General features: G+C 44.8%; 2 protein-coding genes across 4 annotated transcripts in view; one reads left to right on the top strand and one right to left on the bottom strand.

The window, feature by feature from the left end:
• The window catches only part of LOC147099905 (cytosolic iron-sulfur assembly component 2A-like), a 32,350-nt gene extending 26,138 nt beyond the window's left edge, over nt 1-6,212 (bottom strand). The window contains exon 1 of the mRNA XM_085968399.1: nt 5,963-6,212. Within this exon, the coding sequence (XP_085824525.1) occupies nt 5,963-6,086 (124 nt within the window). The 5' untranslated portion in view covers nt 6,087-6,212. The remainder of the gene's footprint in view (nt 1-5,962) is intronic.
• A 2,820-nt stretch (nt 6,213-9,032) lies between these two features.
• Nucleotides 9,033-23,197, top strand: part of spg11 (SPG11 vesicle trafficking associated, spatacsin) — a 147,659-nt gene continuing 133,494 nt past the window's right edge. For 2 of the 3 annotated variants that reach the window (XM_085968394.1, XM_085968393.1), the window contains exons 1-6: nt 9,033-9,373; nt 16,979-17,163; nt 18,229-18,456; nt 19,849-20,047; nt 22,232-22,372; nt 22,751-23,196. In XM_085968394.1, coding sequence (XP_085824520.1) covers nt 9,036-9,373; nt 16,979-17,163; nt 18,229-18,456; nt 19,849-20,047; nt 22,232-22,372; nt 22,751-23,196 — 1,537 coding nt within the window. In that variant the 5' untranslated portion in view covers nt 9,033-9,035. The remainder of the gene's footprint in view (nt 9,374-16,978; nt 17,164-18,228; nt 18,457-19,848; nt 20,048-22,231; nt 22,373-22,750; nt 23,197) is intronic. The other variant, XM_085968395.1, reaches the window with a different exon arrangement.

Genomic DNA, 23,197 nt, shown 5'->3' with positions numbered 1-23,197 from the left:
GTCATGATCTTATTGAATGGCGGAGCAGGCTCGAGGGGCCAAGTGGCCTATTCCTGCTCCTATTTCTTATATTATGAGAGAAGTAGCAAGGGGAGGGATTTATAGAGGGAATTCTAGATAGTAGAGCAAAAATGGCTGAAGATTGATTAAGAAAGGGAAGATAGATTATGAAAGTAAATTAGCAAAAAATATAAAAACAGATAGTAAAAGTTTCTATAGTTATATAAAAAGAAAAAGGGTGGCTAAAGTAAATGTTGGTCCCTTAGAGGATGAGACCGGGAAATTAATGGTGGGAAACATGGAGATGGCAAAAACACTGAACAATTATTTTGTATCAGTCTTTACAGTAGAGGACACTAAGAATATCCCAACACTGGACAAACAGGGGGCTCTAGGGGGGGAGGAACTAAATACGATTAAAATCACTAAGGAAGTGGTACTTGGTAAAATAATGGGACTCAAGGCGGATAAATCCCCTGGACCTGATGGCTTGCATCCCAGGGTCTTGAGGGAAGTAGCGGTAGGGATTGTGGATGCATTGGTAATAATTTTCCAAAACTCACTGGACTCAGCAAAGGTCCCAGCAGATTGGAAAACTGCTAATGTAACACCCTTATTTAAAAAGGGTAGTAGGCAGAAGGCTGGAAACTATAGACCTGTTAGCCTAACATCTGTGGTTGGTAAAATGTTAGAGTCCATTATTAAGGAGACAGTAACGGGACATTTGGATAAACATAATTTAATAGGGCAAACTCAGCATGGTTTCATGAAGGGGAAGTCATGTTTAACAAATTTGCTTGAGTTTTTTGAGGAAGTAACATACAGGGTGGATAAAGGGGAACCAGTGGACGTAGTGTATTTAGACTTCCAAAAGGCATTTGACAAGGTGCCACACAAAAGATTATTGCTCAAGATAAAAAATCACGGGATTGGGGGTAATATTCTGGCGTGGGTGGAGGATTGGCTCTCTAACAGAAAGCAGAGAGTTGGGATAAATGGTTCGTTCTCAGATTGGCAACCAGTAACTAGTGGTGTTCCGCAGGGGTCAGTGCTGGGTCCCCAACTCTTTACAATCTATATTAACGATTTGGAGGAGGGGACCGAGTGTAACATATCAAAGTTTGCAGATGATACAAAGATGGGAGGGAAAGTAGTGAGTGAGGAGGACATAAAAAACCTGCAAAGGGACATAGACAGGCTAAGTAAGTGGGCAGAGATTTGGCAGATGGAATACAATACTGGAAAGTGTGAGGTTATGCACTTTGGCAGGAAAAATCATAGAGCAAGTTATTATCTTAATGGCAAGAAACTGGAAAGTACTGTAGTACAAAGGGATCTGGGGGTCCTGGTGCACGAAACTCAAAAAGTTAGTATGCAGGTGCAGCAAGTGATTAAGAAGGCCAATGGAATGTTGGCTTTTATTGCTAGGGGGTTGGAATATAAAAACAGGGAGGTATTGCTGCAGTTGTACAAGGTATTGGTGAGGCCGCACCTGGAATACTGCATACAGTTTTGGTGTCCATACTTAAGAAAAGACATACTTGCTCTCGAGTCAGTACAAAGAAGGTTCACTCGGTTAATCCCGGGGATGAGGGGGTGGTCATATGAGGAGAGGTTGAGTAGATTGGGACTCTACTCATTGGAGTTCAGAAGAATGAGAGGCGATCTTATTGAAACATATAAGATTGTGAAGGGGCTTGATCGGGTGGATGCGGTGAGGATGTTCCCAATGATGGGTGAAACTAGAACTAGGGGGCATAATCTTAAAATAAGGGGCTGCTCATTCAAAACTGAGATGAGGAGAAACTTCTTCACTCAGAGGGTGGTAGGTTTGTGGAATTTGCTGCCCCAGAAAGCTGTGGAAGCTACATCATTAAATAAATTTAAAACAGAAATAGATAGTTTCCTAGAAGTAAAGGGAATAAAGGGTTACGGGGAGCGGGCAGGAAATTGGACATGAGTCTGGGTTCGGAATGGTCATGGCCCTGTGGGTAGTGGAGCGGGCCCAGGGGCCGTGTAGCCTTGTTCTGCTCCTACTGTGTTCTAATTCTGTTAGATTTCAGGAGATGGTTTTATTCCTGTTCCTGGCTGGGGTGGAGATCGCCTTTACAGAAGGTAAGTACTGTAGAAAATATAGGGACAGAGTGATCTCCTGGAAGAATTTCGATCGCCTAGATGGGTCGGAGAGGAATTTCCCAGATTTTTTTCTCCCAAATTGGCCATTGGGTCTTTATCTGGTTTTTCGCCTCTCCCGGGAGATCACATGGGTTCGGGTGGATGCAGAGTGATAGAAGATTTGAGGTTAGGATCAGATCAGCCATGATCTTATTGAATGGTGGAGCAGGCTCGAGGGGCCGATTGGCCTACTCCTGCTCCTATTTCTTATGTTCTTATGTTCTTATGAAGCGAAGGGAGGGTGGGATGCACACGAGGTGGGAGTCAGAGGACGAAAGGATACAGGGGAAAAACATAGGAGGTTGTAGAGGTTGGGTGCAGTGAGGCGATGGAGGGATTTAAAAAGGTCAAGATCTTAAGAGTTTCATTGCGTTGGTGGACATGGAAGCAGTAGAAGTTGTTGATGGCAGAGTGATGGACTCTGTATGGCACAAGGTGCAGGTGGTGAAGCTTTGGATGGGGTCGAGGGAGGATGGATCTAGGGTGGCTGGGGAAGTCGAGTCTGGAGGTAACGCAACACAACAGATCTTGGGCTGGTACTTGGAAAGTAGCTGGCACAGTCGCTCATTGTAATTACAGTTTAAGCTTGACAGGATAGAAATACTCAGTAACATGGTGATGGCCACTCACCGCTGATGATGCCATCGTGCATGCCTTAGTTTACGAAGTTAGTAAGTAGTTTTGCAAGCCTAAGCTTCCCTTGTTCTCTCCCAATTCATTAAAAAAATAACTTTAAAAATATTTTATTTTCTTCTTTTTTAATCTCCTTAAGCCAAACACTGCACCCAATCTGACAGGACAGAGAGATCGATCCACTAAAGTTCCTCAGCAATATTGCTCTGTAATAAAAAACACAATGTACCAGAGCAACTATGGCAACATTGTGGTTACAGCTGTGGATTTACAACGCAAAGAATGTGAGTTCACATCCCACCATAGCAAATTGTGAATTTAAATTCAATAAATTGTGGTGATTTATAAAATAAAAATGACTATGGTTCGCTAATGCCTTTCAGGGAAGGGAACGTATCACCTCTACCTGGTCTGCCTGGCTGATGACTCCCGTCCCACACTATGTACAACAACAACTTGTATTTATATAGCGCCTTTTTAACAGGAGCGTTATCAAACAGAATTTGACACCGAGCCACATCAGGAGAAATTAGGGCAGGTGACCTAAAGCTTGGTCAAAGAGGTAGATTTTAAGGAATGTCTTAAAGCAGGAAAGAGAGGTGGAGAGGTTTAGGGAGGGAATCCCAGAGCTTAGGGCCCAGGCAGCTGAAGGCTCGGCCGCCAATGGTGGAGCGATTAAAATCAGGGATGCTCAAGAGGCCAGAATTAGAGGAGCACAGATATCTCGGAGGAGATTAAGGATGAGAATTTTAAAATCGAGGCGCTGCTTAACCAGGAGCCAATGTAGGTCAGCAAGCACAGGGGTGAGGGGTGTACGGGACTTGGTGCGAGTTAGGACATGGGCAGCCGAATTTTGGATGACCTCAAATTTACGTAGGGTAGAGCGTGGGAGGCCAGCCAGGAGTGCGTTGGAATAGTCAAGTCCAAAGGTAACAGAGACAGTTGACTCTTAAAGCCTCTCTGAAGCGGTCTGGCAAGTCACTCTGCTGTATAAACAATGGCAGCTGGGTGGGATAAGACCTGATCTTTGAAAATCCACATCCTGACTACAGCACTACTGTACCACAATGGCAGTGCTATTTTAAATTTAATAGATATCACATTTGTCAGCCATCTTTAATACTTGACCTATGGATTACAACCCAAGGAGTGACCAGCAGAACCTTTTTTCCAACAGATTTGCTTCATATTGAAAATGAACCACTTATTTTAGGACTGATGTGAGTCACTCATAAGTATGACTGTACTCTTTCACCCCCCCGAATGCATTTTTCACTGACTTCGAAGCTCCACAAAGTTGGGGAAACTGATGATTTATGCAGCTTTTTGGAATGTTCTACAGCAGTTTACTCTCCCCCCACTACTTTGGAGAGATTCAGGGACGCTACAGAAGAAAATACAAATCTCGTGGAAATGTACAGCCCAACGCAGCCAAGTACACGCAATGATTTATGTTATGACAGCCAGTGGCTCTGTGGGTAGCACCCTCACCTCGGAGTCAGAAGGTTGTGGGTTCAAGTCCCACTCCAGAGACTTGAGCACAAAAAATCTAGATTGACCCTCCCAGTGCAGTGCTGAGGGAGTGCTGCACGGTCAGAGGTGCCGTCTTTTGGATGAGATGTTAAACCGAGGCTCCGTCTGCTCTCTCAGGTGGACGTAAAAGATCCCATGGCACTATCTCAAAGAAGAGCAGGGGAGTTATCCCCGGTGTCCTGGGGCCAATATTTATCCCTCAATCAACATAACAAAAACAGATTATCTGGTCATTAGCACACTGCTGTTTGTGGGAGCTTGCTGTGCGCAAATTGCTGCTGCGTTTCCCACATTACAACAGTGACTACACTTCAAAAAGTACTTCATTGGCTGTAAAGCACTTTGGGGCATCCGGTGGTCATGAAAGGCGCTATAGAAATGCAAGTCTTTCTTTTTCTTTCTTTCTGTAGTGGACCCTGGTGTGGATGGTGTCTGCAGTGGTAGGAGTGAGAGCTTGAGACCTGTACAGCCACTGTTCATTAATCATCTACACAAGCTTGAACAGGACAATTAAGCCAATAAATCTTACAGGGCAATTACAGCACAAAGTCTGCATCAACACAAATTGGCTTTGTGTCAATGAAAACTGTTGTGTACTTCAGGTGGGAAGTCACTCAAGTTCCATTCAGGTAATTAACATGAGGCCATCTCTAGGAGGTAGACATGCAGGCCTTCATGCCTTCCAACCTATGTCAAGCAAAATCATAGAATCATAAAAATTTATGGCACAGAGAAAGGCCATTCGGCCCATCGTGTCCATGCCGGCCAAAAAAGAGCTAACCAGCCTAATCCCACTTTCCAGCTCTTGGTCCGTAGCCCTGTAGGTTGTGGCACTTCAATGAGATGAGGGTTTTTGCCTCAACCACCCTTTCAGGCAGCGCGTTCCAGATCCCTCACCACCCTCTGGGTGAAAACATTTCTCAACTTCCCTCTAATCCTTAATTTCTCCTCAACTCCCCTCTGAATCTAAAAAGTTGGGAGGCCTGGGAACTCAAACTCTATTTTTAAAATCTTTTTATTAGAAAAGTTGACAGGACAGTCTACTCTCTGGTGTTAGAATATGGCCGGCATTCAGTGGCAGTGAGAGCTGCTCCATGCATGTGTCCTTACATGCACGAACAGAACTCTTGTTTTCCCTGTCTACGGAACAATGCAGAGCCAGCAGGATGACTTGGGTCTGTCAGGCTCAAAACCAGTGCAACGACACTCGTGGCACTTTATAAATCATCTGAGTTTAAGACAGCTTCTCAAATCGACTGAATCCAAGACTGATGGGTTTGTTCATTTATAACTTTCAGAGACAATAGCAGGTGGTCAGTAACATCACATGATTGTAGGGAACTGTTACTACACAGGTATGACCTGGTATGGCCATAAACACAAAATTTGATTGCAAAGTACATATTTTACTATATGTGCAGTAACTATAAAGTTTAAAATCAGTATCTTCCTCTTGGGACAACTTTTGCATTGGGGTGGCAATAAACAATAAGTCTGGCTACTGCAGCTGTCTGTAACACGGAGGGTGAGCTAAAGTTTCCTTCACCAGTTTGACCGCCTTACTGAACTACAGCAATCTCTTTATTTATTTCCTTTTTTTGCTAGAAGCATGTAGCCTTACCATAGACTTCTAATGCTTTCTCTTCCATTTTTTTTATTTTCTCTGCATCTTCTTTAACGGATAGCCGCGAGAGAAAGAGGAACTTTGCCAGGGCGTAGGACACAAGCCCGGATATTATTTCCATCCTTCAGCCATTATGCTACAGCTGCTCCAAAACTGACACAAGCTAAACTTCCGGGTCTGCCGGCCCAGAGACATCGAGCACAGAGAGAATGAGAGAGAGTCACAAGACAAATTTGTTTTTACAGTGCTAAGCTACTTAGAATATATAAAAATAACGCTGCTATATATAGTTCATTACCAATGTTTGTCTGCTGTAGGCAAGGGTTTAGACAGTAATTAAAACAGCTAATGATCACAGATACAATGAATGAAAAAGTAACAAGTTTTATTTATTTATATATATGAATAATTTAATTACTGGTATATTAAACATTTAAAGCCTGCACACACTTCCTGTCAACTTTTTCTATTGTAAACCCCCACAGCTGTCATGGAAACAAGTCTATGTAAACTTGTCACACTGCCCCCCTTTGGAGGTGCTGCAACGCCACCATTGGTGGGAGGGTGTAATTACAGCGTGACGGTTTACATAGGTAGTTTCCATTATAAATGTGGGCATAGGAATTTATAACGGTAGTATAAAAATAAGCACAGAGTGCGTGACATTAAAATGGGGACTGAATTACATCTGTACGCCCTCTAACCCTGCTTCATCTGAAGACAGCACTTGATCTTGACACCCTGTGTTCAGTGCCATGGGAGATTGACTATACGCTGTATTAAGGCGCCGCGGGGACTGGAGTGCATCATCACACCGGCCAACAATATTTTAATTTAAGTTGTTAAGTTTTATTTAATGTTTAATTAGTTACAGTTTATTTGGTTTAGGGTGCATCCAGAAGAGTACACTGTATTAAACCTCCTCGTAGGACTGCTCCTGAGCCTGGTCAAAGTGGCGGCCATGTTCGCACCCAGGTGGCCCTGGAGATGGAGCATGCGGTGTCCGCCGGCACGCTTGAGGCCTTCCGCGACTGGTGGGCACTGCGGGGACTGGAGTGCATCATCACCCCAGCCAACAAAATTTCAATTTAATTTGTTAAGATTTATTTAAAGTTTTATTAGTTACAGATTATTTGTTTTAGCAACCAAACCAAAAGAGTACACTGTATTAAACCTCCTGGTAGGACTGCTTCTGGGCCTGGTCAAAGTGGCGGCCACGTTCGCGCCCGGGTGGCCCTGGAGATGGAGTACGCGGTGTCTGCTGGCACGCTCGAGGCCTTCCGCAACCGGTGGGCACCGTAGGGACTGGAGTGCATTATCACCACCAGTAATGGAATTTTAATTTATTAAGTTTCCTTTAATGTATTTTTGTTAATTTACAGTTTATTTGTTCGTACCCAAAAGAGTACACTGTATTAAAAATATCTACAGTGCAAGTTTATAAAGTTCAAAATGCAACTAAGTATTAAAAATATATCACTAATATTTATTCAGAGATTTTAAAACTATAGTAAGTGAAGAGTCAGAAGATGCTTGTCAACCTCAGGATATAATGCAAAAATGTTGCAATTACATTGTTACGCCACAATCCATTCAATGTAAATTACATGATTTTGTCATGTCCTTGCAAACAAGCAAAAAATATTTGCCAAATACTTTTCATGATCTACAATGGCTCCTTGAATTAAATTTTCAATTTAGGTATTAATTGGGAATTGCATAAATACTTGAAGGGTAAACATTTGTAGGGCTTTGGGGAAAGAGCAGGGGGAGTGGGACTAATTGGAGAGCTCTTTCAAAGAGCCGGCACAGGCACGATGGGCCGAATGGCCTCCTTGAGTGCTATATCATTCGATGATTCTCAGTGAAACCAGAAAGCTGTATAGCTTTATATTACACTAATTAATTGAAGGGCGGTGAATTCCTCAGCAAATAGTTCATCATCCAAAGAAACCAATATTCTGGAAGATAAAAGGAGGAACATTTTCCAAATATGTTTCTGTACATAAATTAATATAAAAATTAGCAACAAACGAACATGGGCAGGAAAGAGCCACACAGCTGAATTGGTTTGCATTGAACAAAATAAATCCCAATCATTAAAATGCTAAAGGTACAGTTCATGGATATATAAACAGACTACAAGCAATTTGAACTGTGAACATGGAACAAGAGGACACAGGTTTAAGATTAACAAGCCTCGAGCAAGACGAAAATCAGCCAGAATAGTGGTTTTGTGAAACAAATTCCCAGCAAAACTACATTACAACCGTGACTACACTTCAAAAAGTACTTAATTGGCTGTAAAGCACTTTGGGACGTCCGGTGGTCGTAAAAGTACTTTTGAAGTGTAGTCACTATTGTAATGTAGGAAACGTGGCAGCCAATTTGTGCACAGCAAACTCCCACAAACAGCAATGTGATAATAACACAATAATCTGTTTTAGTGATGTTGATTGAGGGATAAATATTGGCCCCAGGACACCGGGGAGAACTCCCCTGCTCTTTTTTGAAATAAGGAGAAACTGTTTCCAGTGACAGAAGGGTCGGTAACTAGAGGACACAGATTTAAGGTAATTGGCATAAAAATCAGAGGGGGAGATGAGCATAAAAAGCGAGTTGTTGTGATCTGGAATGCACTGTCAGAAAGGGCAGTGGAAGCAGATTTAATAATAAAGGATGAATAGAATCATAGAATGGTTACAGCACAGAAGGGCACCATTCGGCCCATCGAGTCTGTGCTGGCTCTCTGCAAAAGCTCTGAAATTCAGCTAGTCTCACTCCCCCGCCCTTTCCCTGCAGCCCTACTTGAATTAGGAAAATTTGCAGGGCTATGGGGAAAGAGCAGGGGAGGGGGAGTGGAACTAATTGGAGAGCTCGTTCAAAGATGGGCCGAATGGCCTCCTTCTGTGCTGTATTAATCGATGAGTCCCACCATCGATTGCTTTTGTCTGTGATCCAGACACGCATGATAATGAAAGCCCCGCCCCCTGATTGGTCAGTGGGTGTGGCCTCCCGAGTCCTTGTGGCTGATAGGCTGAGGCGGCTGTCAGTCACGCTGGCCCCGCCTATGGCCTGCAGGTCGGGCTGCAGTGTCTGTTTCTCCTCGGCTCCGATGTCAACAGCGAGTTTGATTGCGGCCCAGGCGGTGACCATGGAGCCGGGCCCGAAGGTGCTGCAAGTCTTGCTGGACGCCGCGCCGGAGTGGCGGGGCTCGGCCGGCCTGAGGCGGCCCAAAGCCGTGCGCGGTCACCGGGCGCTGTGCGGGCTGTGGGCGCCCGAAAGCGGCGGCGAGGACGACGGAGGAGGAGCAGCAGCGAACGGCGGCCTGCGCTTCACCGCCCGCTGCGAGAACTCGGGCCGCTGCTGCCGGCGGACAGTGAGCGCTCAGGCCGCGGGCTTCACCGAGTGAGTGGGCGGCGGGCGGCCGGGGCTCGAGCTCACCGACACGTGACCCCGCGGGGTACCACGTGACCATCCGCCTCGCGCGTGGCATTCTGGGAGTTGTAGTCCGGAATTGGGGGAGGGGGAGACTGGGGCGCAGGAGTCCCTTTACCATCTCCCATAGAGTCATAACGGCACAGAAAGAGGCCATTGTGCCCATCGAGTCTGTGCCGGCTCTGCAGTGCAATCCAGTCAGTCCTATTCCCCTGCTCTATCCCCGTATCCCTGCAAGTTTATTTCCCTCAAGTGCCTATCCCGTCTCCCCTGGAAAACATTGAGTGTCTCCGCTTCCACCACTTCTGTCGGCAGCGAGTTCCAGGTCCTCGCCACTCGCTGCGTAAAGAAGTTTTTCCTCACATCCTGTATCTCTTGCCCAAAACTTTAAATCTGTGTCCCCTGGTCCTTGTACCATCAACTAGTGGGAACAGCCTTTCCCCGTCTCGCCTATCCAAACCTGTCATAATCTTGTCCACCTCTATCAAATCACCCCTCAACCTCCTTTGCTCTAATGAAAACAAATCCAGCTTCTCCAACCTGTCCTTGTAGCTAAGAGCCCCCATCCCCGGAACCACTCTGGTAAATCTCCTCTGCACCCTCTCAAGGGCCTTCACATCCTTCCTAAAGTGTGGTGACCAGATCTGGATGCAATACTCCAGTTGTAGCCTAACCAGCGCTTTATAAAGGTTCAGCATAACTTCTCTACTTTTGTACTCAATACCTCTATTTATGAAGCCCAAGAACCCATATGCTTTGTTAACCACTCTCTCAATATGTCCTGCCACCTTCAGGGACCTATGCACATTAACTCCCAGGTCCCTCTCTCCCTGCACACTCTTTAAAACGGTGCCATTAAGTGTATATTGCCTCTCTCTAATCCTTCTGCCAAAATGCATCACCTCACACTTCTCTGTATTAAATTCCATCTGCCCATTCTGCTAGCCTTTCTATGTCCTGTTGCAGTTGATTGGTATCATCGTCACCGTTTGCCACACCCCCAAGTTTGGTGTCATCGGCAAATTTAGAAATTTTACTCTGTATTCCAATATCCAGGTCATTTTATATATATCAAAAAAAAGCAGTGGCCTCAGCACTGACCCTTGGGGAACACCACTGTCTACCATCCTCCAGTCTGGAAAAACAGCCATTTACCACAACTCGCTGTTTTCTGTCCTTAAGCCAATTCCTTATCCAAGCTGCCACTGACCCACCTATTCCATGAGCCTCAATTTCGTTAACCAGCCTTCTATGTGATACTTTGTCAAACGCCTTCCAAAAATCCATGTAGACAACATCCATTGCATTCCCTTCATCAATCCTTCATCAAAAAATTCAATTAGATTAGTCAAACACGATCTCCCTTTTGCAAACCTGTGTTGGCTCTCCTTAATTAGCTTAAACCTTTCCAAATGTCCGTTACTTTTTTCCTTGATTATTGTTTCTAAAACTTTACCCACCACTGATGTTAAACTGACCGGCCTGTAGTTACTAGGATAGTGCTTGCACCCTTTCTTGAACAATGGTGTCACATTTGCCACTTTCCAATCCTCAGGCACCTCCCCCGCATCTAGGGAAGATTGGAAAATTATGGCAAGCTCTTCTGCTATCTCCTCCCGCAATTCCCTTAGCAACCTGGGATGCAAGCCATCTGGACCAGGCGACTTGTTCACTCTAAGCATACCCAGTCTTTCTAGTACATCCTGTCTATCAATTTTCACCCCTTCCATTGCTTCTACCTTTTCCACTTCTATCGATATTTTGTCAGCATCCACCTCCTTAGTAAACACCGATACAAAGTACTCATTGAGTATTCTAGCCTTGCCCTGCGCCTCTAAGCATATAGCGCCATCTTTGTCCCTAATAGGGCCCACCCCGCTACTACCCGCTTACTGTTTACATGCCGGTAGAAGATTTTTGGGTTCCCTTTTATGTTAACCGCCATGCTACACTCATATATTCTTTCTGAGCCAATCTTATTTTCATCTTCACTTCCCCTCTCAACTTATTGTATTTGGTCTGATTCTCCCTTGAAGAATTCACCTGACATGCATCATACACCCTCTTTTTTTGTTTCATCATCTTCTCAATCTCCCTCGTCATCCAAGGAGCCCTTGCTTTGGTTCCCTTACCCTTCCCTCTTGTTGGAATGTACCTAGCCTGTACTGGGAACATCTCCTCCTTAAAGATCACCCATTGTTCTGTTACATTTTTTCCTGTCAGTCTTTGGTTCCATTTTACCCTGGCTAGATCCTTTCGCATCCCATTGAAGTTAGCCCTATTCCAGTTTAGAAGTTCCACTCTAGATTGTTCCTTGCTCCTCTCCATTGCTAATCTAAATCTTATGATATGATGATCACTTGTACCCAAGTGTTTTCACAAAGACACTTGGTTGACCTGACCTACCTCATTCCCCAGCACCAGATCCAGCAATGCCTCCTTCCTAGTTAGGCTAAAAACATATTGGTCAAGGAAATTCTCGTGAACACATTTCAGAAATTCCTCCCCTTCCTTTCCCTTTACCCTAGCATTATCCCAATCGATATTTGGGTAATTAAACGAACCTCCCCGTCAGAATATTGGTCCCGGCTCTGTTGAGGCGTAACCCGTCCGGCTTGTACAGGTCCCATCTTCCTCAGAAACGGTCCCAATGCCTCAGGAATCTAAAGCCCTCCCTCCCGCACCATCTCTTCAGCCACGCATTCATCTGTTCTATCCTCCTATTCCTGTACTCACTAGCACATGGCACTGGGAGTAATCTGGATTTACTATCTTTTGAGGTCCTGCTTTTTAATCTCTCCTAGCTCCCTAAACTCTGCCTGCAGGACCTCATCCCTCTTTCTACCTACGTCGTTGGTATCGATATGGACAACGACCTCTGGCTGTTCACCCTCCCCCCTCAGTGTCCTGCAGCCGCTCAGTGACATCCTTGACCCTGGCACCAGGGAGGCAACATACCATCCTGGTGTCACGTCTACGGCCGCAGAAACGCCTGATTGTTCTCCTAACTATCGAAACCCCTACCACTGTTGCTCTTCCACTTCCCCCCCCCCCCCCCCCCCCCCCCCCCCCCCGGGTGCAGCTGAGCCACCCGTGGTGCCGTGGACTTGACTCTGGCTGCACTCCCCAAAGGAACCATCACCGTCACCAGTACTTAGAACAGAATACTGGTTGGAGAGCGCGCTACGCTCCGAGGACTCCTGCACTACCTGCCTGGTGGTCCTCTTCCATCTGCCGGTCACCCATTCCCTCTCTGGCTGCATACTCTTAAGCTGCGGGGTGACCACCTCTAGAATCGTGCTATCCACCTAACTCTCAGCCTCGTGGACGCACCGCAGTGACTCCAGCCGCCGCTCAAGCTCCGAAACCCAGAGCTCGAGTTGCTGTAGCTGACGACACTTCCCGCACATGTGGTCGTCCAGGCTACGCGAAGAGTCCAGGACTTCCCACGTGGCACAGGATGTGCACTCCACGGGACTGAGCTGCCCTGCCATGCCTCTATTTAATAGACTAATGAGGAGTGGAGAATGCGGGCGTCGATCTCGCTACCTCTCACATGCAAAACGAGCGCTCTACCATTTGTGCTAATTCTCCATCGCCTGTTGCGTCATTCAATCTCTCCTGCCTTCCACCCTATCACAGACATAGGATTACATACATCGGATATACGGCACAGAAACAGGCCATTCGGCCCAACCAGTCCATGCCGGTGTTTATGCTCCACACGAGCCTCCTCCTGTCTTTCCTCATCTAACTCTATCAGCATAACCCTCTATTCCCTTCTCCCTCATATGCTTGTCTAGCCTCCCCTTAAATGCATCGATACTATTCACCTCAACCACTCCCTGTGGTAGCGAGTTCCATGTTCTCACCACTGTTTGGGTAAAGAAGTTTCTTCTGAATTCCCTATTGGACCTTCCCTTTTGTTCTTTCCTTCACCCCCTCCACAGTGGCTCAGTGGGTAGCACTCTCTCTCGCCTGAGTCAGAAGGTTGTGGCTTCAAGTCCCCACTCCAGTCCAAAGCAGTGATAAGGTAATACTCCTAAATGTTTACCATAATACAGTCATCATCTAATCAGTAAATTGCACCAATATTTTGGCATGTGCTTGTTTAGATGCCTCTTGCCTGGGTTTTCCCTTTGCCATGTGTGTTTTTTTCCCCCTCTGCCTGATTTGGTGGAATGGTAACCACAAAAGTAGCACCAAGAATTTCAAGTGACTCTTAAGCCAGGTCTCCAGATTTATACCAGGAATGTGAGAAAGAAAGAAAGACTTGCATTTCTATAGCGCCTTTCACGACCTCGGGACTTCCCAAAGCGCTTTACAGTCAATTAACTACTTTTGGAGTAACAACAGAAAATGCTGGAAAAACTCAGCAGGTCAGGCAACATCCGTGGAGAGAAATTTGAGTTGACGTTTCGGGTCGAACCCTTCTTTTGGTGCGTAGTCACTGTTGTAATGTAGGAAACGTGGCAGCCAAGTTGTGCACAGCAAGATCCCACAAACCGCAATGAGATCCTGGCCAGATAATCTTCTGTTGGGCTCCCAACAGTCTATCGATTTCAAAATTGCTGTACGGACCAATATCAAGAAAGCTTCATTTACTTCTGTGCAACTTTGTTTCAGATAGCATTATTGCCTGGAAGTCTGTCCTTTGTATACAGAAGTTTAGGTGAGGGATTATCCAAGGGGCTCTTGTGCATCCCCAACCTCCTTCGCCCCCACTATTGGCGGCTGTGCCTTAAGCCACCTCGGTCCTAAGCTCTGGGATTCCCACCCCAAAGCTCCTCGCCCCTCTGCTCCTCGCCCCTCCGCTCGTCACCTCCCTGCTCTTCTCTCCTTTTAAGATGCTGCTTAAAACCTACCACCTGTCCTAATGTCTCCTCCTTTGGCTCAGTGTCAATTTTTTTTGTCTGTTTACGCTCCTGTGAAGCACCTTGGGACATTTTACTACGTTAACGGGGCTATCTAAATCCACGTTGTTGTTGATTGATTAACCAACTAACCACCATTCCCTGACGTGTGCGTTGGCTTGAAATGTTGGTATCCTGGTCCCAGTTCAAGGCTTTCTGTTCTCTCAGCAACTGTAGGTGTCAGAATCGGGAGGCATTTGTCCTTTAGTTGATTCTGGCTGCTGAGGTTATTTAAATATGCTTTATGAGCTGGTCACTAGGCAATTCGACTTGCTCTCCAGTCTGCACTGAAAGGAAATGCCCAGGGGTGTAGAGTGTTCAAACAGCAGCCTGTGGGCCACATGCCCCCCCACACTGCCCCCAGGGGTAATCCTGCCCTCGAAGCCCAGACAATTGCGTCCTATTTGTGTTTGTTTATTATATTTCAGTTTGCCCGGTTTGACTCTTGTGGACCTGGGGGCTTGGGGAGGGCTATGCTTAGTGCTCCTGCCTCATTGGTGCATAATTCTAAATCACAACACCATCGAATCATAGACATTTATGCTCAGAAGGAGGCCATTTGGCCTATTGTGTCTGTGCTGGCTGACAAAGACCAAGAGCAGTTAGTATTAGCAACTTGAGGTATATACAAATGAATGGATTTAAGCTTTAAATGTGGCCTCACATGGTGTGCACCTATGCAGCTCTAACTGCCCCACATAATGGCCTTGGAGAGCGTGCAGAGGAGATTTACCAGAATGATACCAGGGATGAGGGCCTTCAGCTACGTGGAGAAGCTGGGGTTCTCCACGGAGCAGCGAAGGCTAAAGGGAGATTTAATAGAGGCGTTCAAAATTAGGGTTTTGATAAGGTAGATCAGGAAAAATGGTTTCTACTGGCACGATGGTCAGTAACCAAAGGACACAGATTGAAGGTAATTGGCAAAAGAACCAGAGGGGAGATGAGAGTTTTTTTTAATGCCGTGAGTTTTATGTGGAATGCCCTGCTGAAGGGAAATTGGATATATACTTGAAAAGGAAACCTTTACAGGGCTATGGGGAAAGAGCTGGGGAGTGGGACTTCTCTGGAGAGCTCTTTCAAAGAGCTGGCACAGGCACGATGGGCCGAATGCCTATAAACGTGTGCTGGAGGTGGGTGGGAGAAGGCAGAACCTACATTCAACTTGCTATGGTAAAGCATGATGGAGCGACAACTGGGTTGAATAATTTTTTTTTAAAACGATGAATCATTAAGAAAAGCTGGTAATCGTCTACAGGCCACACTTTATAAAATTGTGAGCTGTGCCCCTCAAATACCTTTCAGAGATGGTTTCTCCAAGCAACATTGTATGCATTATAAAAGCACACACCAGCAGTAAATTGGCCTGGCTTTAATCTTCTGTTAAGTCTGTTATCGAGAGGTTACCCTGCACAGCCTCCCGAGGGAAGAGATGAGGCAGATCGCAGCGTATATTCTTTTTCAATCTAAAATGATCAGGTATATCCAGTCTCAACACCCAGAGTTAATCTCTAACCACTTTTATCTAATAGTCCCGTGGCACCATGTGAGATCAGTAAATGCTAGCCTATTGTTCTCTCTTTTTATATACTTTGTTTTTGTAATGCCATCCCAGGGACTCTTGGAAAGATTTACTACACTTGCTATTTGTGAAGTAACTTGTTAATATGAATGTAAAAGCATTTACAAACTAAGGAAACTTTCCTTCTTGGCCTGCTTTTGAAGCACATTTAAATCTCTGGATGTAGGTGTCCCTGGCAAGACTGACATTTATTGCCCATCCCTAGTTGCCCTTGAGAAGGTGATGGTGGTTGTTCTTCTTGAACCGCTGCAGACCGTGTGGTGAAGGTGCTCCCACAGTGTTGTTAGGTAGGGAATTCCAGGATTTTGTCCCAGTGACGATGGAGGAACCACGACCATATGTCCAAGTCACGATGTGTGAGACTTGATGGGGAACTTGGAGGTGGTGGTGTTCCCATGCACTTGCTGGCCTTGTCTTTCTAGGTGATGGTGGTCGCGGGTTTAGGAGGTGCTGTCAAAAGAATCCTTGGCGAGTTGCTGCAGTGAATCCTGTAGATTGTACACACTGCAGACACGGTGCACCAGTGGTGAAGTGAGTGAATGTTCGTCTTGATTATCAATACATCTCATTCTTGAAGGGTCTGGTTGGTGCTTAAAAAAAAAAAAAAATCAAATATATCCAAAACCTAGATCTACAGAACCAGTTCATGCAGAGATTTAATTTTCCTTCCTTCCGCGTTAGCTCTTTTCACAGTGCTTCAAACCATATTGTATTTAGAGTTTGACAATGCATGGCTGTAGTTGAGTGCAGCAAAGTTTTTGCCAAGGTAATTGTGCCTTAATGAGGTGCAAACAGCTGATTGAACAGCCGGCCTGAAATAGCCAGTACGGTATAAGTCACTTTGTCACTGAAATCTATGCAAACGGCTAATGTTAGTTACATAGAATGAACAGCACAGCAACAGGCCATTTGGCCCAACTGGTCTGTGCCGGTGTTTATGCTCCACATGAGCCTCCTGTCATCAGTTGCCTGGTATAAATGGCTGGCTGCAGTAACCACAGGCGCTATAAGCGTTGGGAACGCTATACATTTCTTTTCCCCCTCAAGCTAAATGTATTTCTGTCTTTGACTGTTTTTTGGCAGCTTTGTTTGGGAAACAACTGAGACTTTGCAGACTTCACCTGCTAGGGAACGGCTTCTCACTCTCAATAGCCGCAATGATCTGGGGATCTACGAGCTCCATGTACAGGATGGAATCTGTGACATCACCAACACACACAGTTATAATGAAGAGGCACTGAAGAAGCTGGTTGAAAACCAAAACCTGAGTGAGTGTTGATACTGCGTTTGTTAAAGAAATCTACGCTGATCAAAATGCTGAAAACTGGCATGTTGGCCCATAAGCAGCATAATGTAATACAGAAGATAACTGTTAAATAAATAATGTTTCCAGAGGCAGAAAGGTTGGTAACCAGCGGATACAGATTTAAGATAATTGGCAAAAGAATCAGAAGGGGAAATGAGGGAAAACATGTTTTACGCAGCGAGTTGTGATCTGGAATACACTGCTTGAAAGGTTGGTGGGAGCAGGTTCAATAGTTACTTTGAAAAGGGAATTGGATAAATACTTGAAGGGGGTAAACATTTGCTGGGCTATGAGGAAAGAGCAGAGGAGTGGGACTAATTGGATAGTTCTTTCAAAAAGCCGGCACAGGCGCAATTTGCTGAATGGCCTCCTTGTGCTGTATCATTCTATGATTCTACTTTGCCAATCCGTTCATTAACAGTTCTATTCTTTTATCCGTTTTAACTGTTCTATTTTATCCGTTTTAACTGTTCTATCAAGTGGCAAGAAGCTAACAGTGCAATGCAAACTGTAAAAATGGTCTCTCAGTTGTAATAGATAGTGTATTTATGGTATTTGCTTTATCGCAATATACAGATTACAGTGCAGCACAGAGCACAGCAAATCATTTAAACGTTTTATTCATTTAATAGGGCCATCAATCATTGGAAAAGATAGAGAAGGGTTTTGTGCTTTGAGGTTTTATTCTCTTAAATGTTTTATCCTCATCGATTATTATTCATTTAATTGGGCTTGACTACTGGGGAAAAAAATCACTGAAATATGTCTTCTCTTATAAATCTGTGGGAACAGTTATTATACAAATATACCTGGCTAGCAAAAGGAGTGTAAAAACAATTTAGCCATTTCTGGATGCTGGGTTAATGGTCCATTTGTAATCAATTTTGTTTTAATTTTTTTCGTTCTCGTGTACAGTCACCGTGTCAAAACATGCAACATGTAGATTCAGCACTGAAATTTGTTGGAAAACTCTTGATAATTCTTCTGCATTTAGATAGCTCAAAAGTAAATTGTTTTTGGTTTCCAGGTCTGCCATCACCTTTTACTGTGAAGATTCTGTCATTTAAAAGCAGCAGATCCTGCTTACTGCTCAATAATTGCATGCTGCTTCACCTGTCTTGGTTGGAGGGCACGTCAGAGGCAGATGTTTTAGGCGGCTTTAAACTTTGCCTGCCTCCCGAGGCTCCAGAGAGAATAACAGATGGCCAGATTTGCCAAGAAATGCTTTTCTTATTGGACAGCGCAGGCTGGATATGTATCCTTTTTATTAAAAAAAAATCATATCTTGGTATTGAAAATTTAACACAAAGCACTGCATCATTACCATTAAAAGACCACACTTTGCTTAAGCCTTCATGAAATGAGACATAAGTACTCATTCACAGCAGAGAAGGAACAAACTTGCAGGAGTAAATGAATTGCTGGCCGGGGGTTAATTGGTAACCACGTCATATGGTGTAATACGCTGATTGTTGTAGTTCTTTTCACTGTAGCAAGAACAGTTGGGGTTCGTTCGTGATGCTTGTCAAAATATAACAGGGGAAATCTTTAAAGAAAAAAGGTACAAAGAACTATAACAACATCCTTTTTACAATTATTTTTCCCCTCCCACCGTAACATTTTGTTTTATCTCATACTAGCACTCATTCATCAAGGAAACTAGATTGGACAAGTTACCAATCCTGACAGTACTCAGGAGCTGAATTAACATGCACGCAGCTATCATTTTTTTTTTACATTCGCTCATGGGACGTGGGTATCGCTAGCAAGGCCAGTATCTATTGCCCATCAGATGGTGGTGAGCCACCTTCTTGAACCGCTGCAGCCTGTGTGGTGTGTCGTAGCAGTTTGATACAACTGAGTGGCTTTTCAGCCATTTCAGAGGGCAGTTAAAAGTCAACCACATTGCTGTGGGTCTGGAGTCACATCGGCCAGACCAGGTAAGGACGGCGGATTTCCTTCCTTAAAGGCCATTAGTGAACCAGATGGGTTTTTACAATTCGGTAGTTTCATGGACACCATTACTAGCTTTTTATTCCAGATTTATTAAGTTAACTGAATTTAAATTGCCCATAACCACTATGCTACGGTTCCCGATGATGTGATTAGTGAAACATTCCTGACTTTCTGCTGATAATTCAGACTCCTCACACAGTGGGTCTCTGCAATTCCTGCTTTTGTCCCCCAGAGATGAATACGTTGTCAAATAAAATCTATATTTTTAAATTAAAGCTGTAATTGGTTTTACTAAAAGGAATCCGGATTGCAGTGCTGTAAGATCGGCATGAGTTAATCTGACAATAGTTCCTCCACCCCATTATGATCTGTAATGCTCCATTTATTTTTACATGCACTAATCTTCGAAAACACATGCCTTGACTGCTGCAGTGTGGGAGTGGAGCAACCTGTCTGCCAAACTGGTAGCAGGTTCCCTTCGTGAACCAGCTGGATTTTTACAATGCTGACTTTCGTGGTAATCGTCTGGTGCTAGCCTACAAGCTACCAGATTTATTGCATTCAGCTTCACAATTTGCTATGGAGCGATTTGAACTCGACCTCCGGGATGCTAGTCCAGTTCCATAACCACCATTGGACCATATGCCAATAAATCTTTGTAATAACATTCCTTAATATAATGCTTTTTAAGATGTCCATGATACCGTGGATGGCAAGCAGCTTGGTAGTGTTGATCTTGCCCTTTGCCAGGCTGGAGTAAGTGAAGATGCCAATGAAGTCTGTAACCTGTCCTGCCTGAGCAGACTCTGGGTATCGCAGGATTTGGATCTTGCTGTGGCTGTGAACTGCTTTAACTGTGCTGTTTGTATCAACTTGAATAATTTTTTCAGGTAAACCTGTTTGTTTTTACAAAAAAGGTAGAAATGTCAGATTTTCCATTACTATTAAATTATGAGGGGCCTAGATAGAGTGGATAGGAAGGACCAGTTTCCCTTAGCAGAGAGGTCAATAACCAGGGGGCAGAGATTTAAAGTAACTGGTAGAAGGATTCGAGGGGAGTTGAGAACTTTTTTCACCCAGAGGGTGGTGGGGGTCTGGAACTTACTGCCTGAAAGGGTGGTAGAGGCAGAAACCCTCAACACATTTAAAAAGTACTCGGATATGCACTTGAAGTGCCGTAACCTACAGTGCTACGGACCAAGAGCTGGAAAGTGGGATGAGGCTGGATCGCTCTTTTTCAGCCGGCACAGATACGATGGGCTGAATGGCCTCCTTCCATGCCGTAAATTTATGATTCTATGATTAAACTAGTTGCTTCAAAAAAGTGCAGGACTTGGGGAAATATACCACAAGAGGAGGCACTTAATACCCCCCTCCCCCAAAAATGCTGGTCCTGATAGAATTAACGCAAGTCTCTTTTTTGACTCTTGTCTGATCGTGCCCTGTAGCCACCACTGTCTGCTGCTTTCTCCCCTTGGAATAACTTTTTAGAAGTATTAAGTGTTGGCTTTGCTGGAGTTCTTCAGATGACACTTTTGACAACTGCAATAGACTTGGAAAGAAATGGTGTCTCCACCGAATGTTTTAACCTGAAAATTCATGCCACCATTACCAAATCCAAACTCTAATGTCCCATATGAAAGTTTTCACATTGTGGTTTAACATTATAATGAAACAAGAAATGTCTTGTATTATATCTATATATATATCTATATACCGCTCATTGTGGCTATTCCTTAGATGGTGGCACATGGTAATGGGTCATCCCAAACATTTGGGGGTTGATTTTCAGTGTGCCGTGAGGTGGGCTTTTAAGCGTGCGGGGGGGCAAAAATCCCGAATTCGGGGGTCCCGACACCATCCCACCCAAAGCCCGCCTCCACGTAAGTTTCAAAGGAGGCGGGTACCCGCCCCGCACTGGGACCCGCCGACCCAAGGCGGGAAGGGATTAGTGCCAATTAACTGCCAGTTAACAGGCAGTTTTTAGCCTAATCCCTATTTTGAGGGGTGTCGTGTGGGATTCCCGACGGCTTCAAACCACGCCAGGTTAGAGCAGGCGGGCCGTCGGGTTGAAGGACTTGGAGGGGTCGAGATGTCGGTGTTCAGGTGAGTGATGGGTGCATGAGTGCAAAGGTAAGTGTGTTTGGTGTGTCTAAAGTGTGTAAAGAAGTTTAAATTACCTGTACTTACCTTTACAGCCTTTCTTCCTCTAGGCTTCAGGAGTCCATCATTCAGCCAGCACTGAAAGCTGAATGGCTGCGAGCTGTCAGAAGTGACCGCCTGCAGCTTTCAGTGCCGGCGAGAGTTCTAACTGAGTCTGCGTAGAAGGACTCCGGTTAGAAGTAAGACTGTCAGTGTTTGACAGCTTCAAACAGCTATGAAACACTGATATTTCATCTGTCAACATGTCTTGACAGATGAAATTTCAGTCTGTGACGTCACCTGTTGCTGGGTGGCCCTTAATTGGCCTGCTGAGCCCGCTGGGCGGGCTCAACAAGGTCAATCAAGGGAAAATCGCGTGGATTGGCCGCATCTCGATGGAGGCGGGACTAAAACCCGAAAGTTGTAGTCCTGCCTCCTTCCCGACTGCTGAATGAAAATCCAGCCCCTGGTTTCTTATCTTTCATGGAAGAGCATGGCATCTACTTGGAACCTGCCTGAGATCCAAAACTAGACAAGTGCAGAGTTGTGTGCACGATCCTACTTTCTACGATATAGTGCTGCAATTTCATTTTTTAAAATTGTGCGCCAATCAGACGTCACATTTTGTCACAGGTGCAGAACAAGCTTCTGAGCTACATTCCAATCTCCACAACTTCCTCGCCAAACAGTAATTCTAATCGAGTGCGTGTTACTTAATAATAATTAGTCTTGTGGCCTTTGTAGGGACAGAGTTTCACCCTAGCTGAATAATGCATGATGATAAAACTAGGTGTCATCTGACTGGGCAGTATCAGAGGATCTGCCAGTCAGTGTTTAAAAGGACAGTTTCTGCACCTGTTCTGCTCTTAGAGTTTCAGTAGGAATCCAGGATTGATCTATACCGTGAAATTCCGATTATGTTGTTCTTGCAGAAAGCACCCTGAGCACTTACAGCGTGCGAGTAGAGCTTCAGATGATGCACCTTTGAAAGCGCCTGCTGGCATCGATGAGGATGACCTTGCCAGTTCTGTGTACAGCGATAAAGTGCTCAACCTACCGTTTCAAACTGATCGGTAAGGGTAGACACCTGAAAAGATTGCTTTCAATAATGATGGCATTGGAATGCATTTGATTTTAATTTGTATGAATTTTTATAAATGAATATTTTAAGATAATTGGCAAAAAAAATTCCAAGGGGAAATGAGAATTTTTTTTTACGCAGCGAGTTGTTGTGATCTGGAACGCGCTACCTGAAAGGGCGGTGGAAGCAGATTCAATAGTAAATTTCAAAAGAGAATTGGATAAATACTTGAAAAGGAGAAATTTGCAGGGCTGTGGGGAAAGAGCTGAAGAGTGAGACTGATTGAGGGGCTAATAATAGTGTTTATTGTCTTAAAGTTATAGGATTATTTTATTATATAATATAAATACTTTATATGTTTGTTTTAAAGGTCCTGGAAGGCCTGCTTGGGAACTTTCTACAACAAGACTAAAGCATCGTCGGCAGAAGGATTCCTGAAAAGCTCTTCCACTCCCTGGTATCACCCTCTGTCCCGTCGGAATTCTAATGATGCACCCCACCATGTTAATTTTCATAAAGCCCCCGTAGTATCCCGTGATATTGCTAAAAGCTTTGGACAGAGGGAGGATCGGAACAGCAGAGCAAATACATTGCAAGGGATGGTGCAGCTTCAGGGACTGAAAGAATCCATGAGTATCGAGACAGTGTCTGTTTCTGGGTTCAGTGTTTTATTCACTCTCGTTGCACCTGACTCTGGAGCATTGACTGTCGCCTTCTGGGACTTGGAAACACAACAAGTGAAATATCATCACATCGATGGCCATTCCTTACCAGTGGAAGGAGACGGGAAGGATGAATTATGCCTGTTTCTCACCGG

The sequence above is a fragment of the Somniosus microcephalus genome, chromosome 27 (genome assembly GCF_052327205.1).
Source record: "Somniosus microcephalus isolate GS21.2 chromosome 27, FLI_Smic_1.0, whole genome shotgun sequence".
In the NCBI taxonomy this organism is placed as follows: domain Eukaryota; kingdom Metazoa; phylum Chordata; class Chondrichthyes; order Squaliformes; family Somniosidae; genus Somniosus; species Somniosus microcephalus.
The sequence above is the reverse complement of the archived record's forward strand: the minus strand, read 5'-3'. Positions and strand labels throughout refer to the sequence as shown.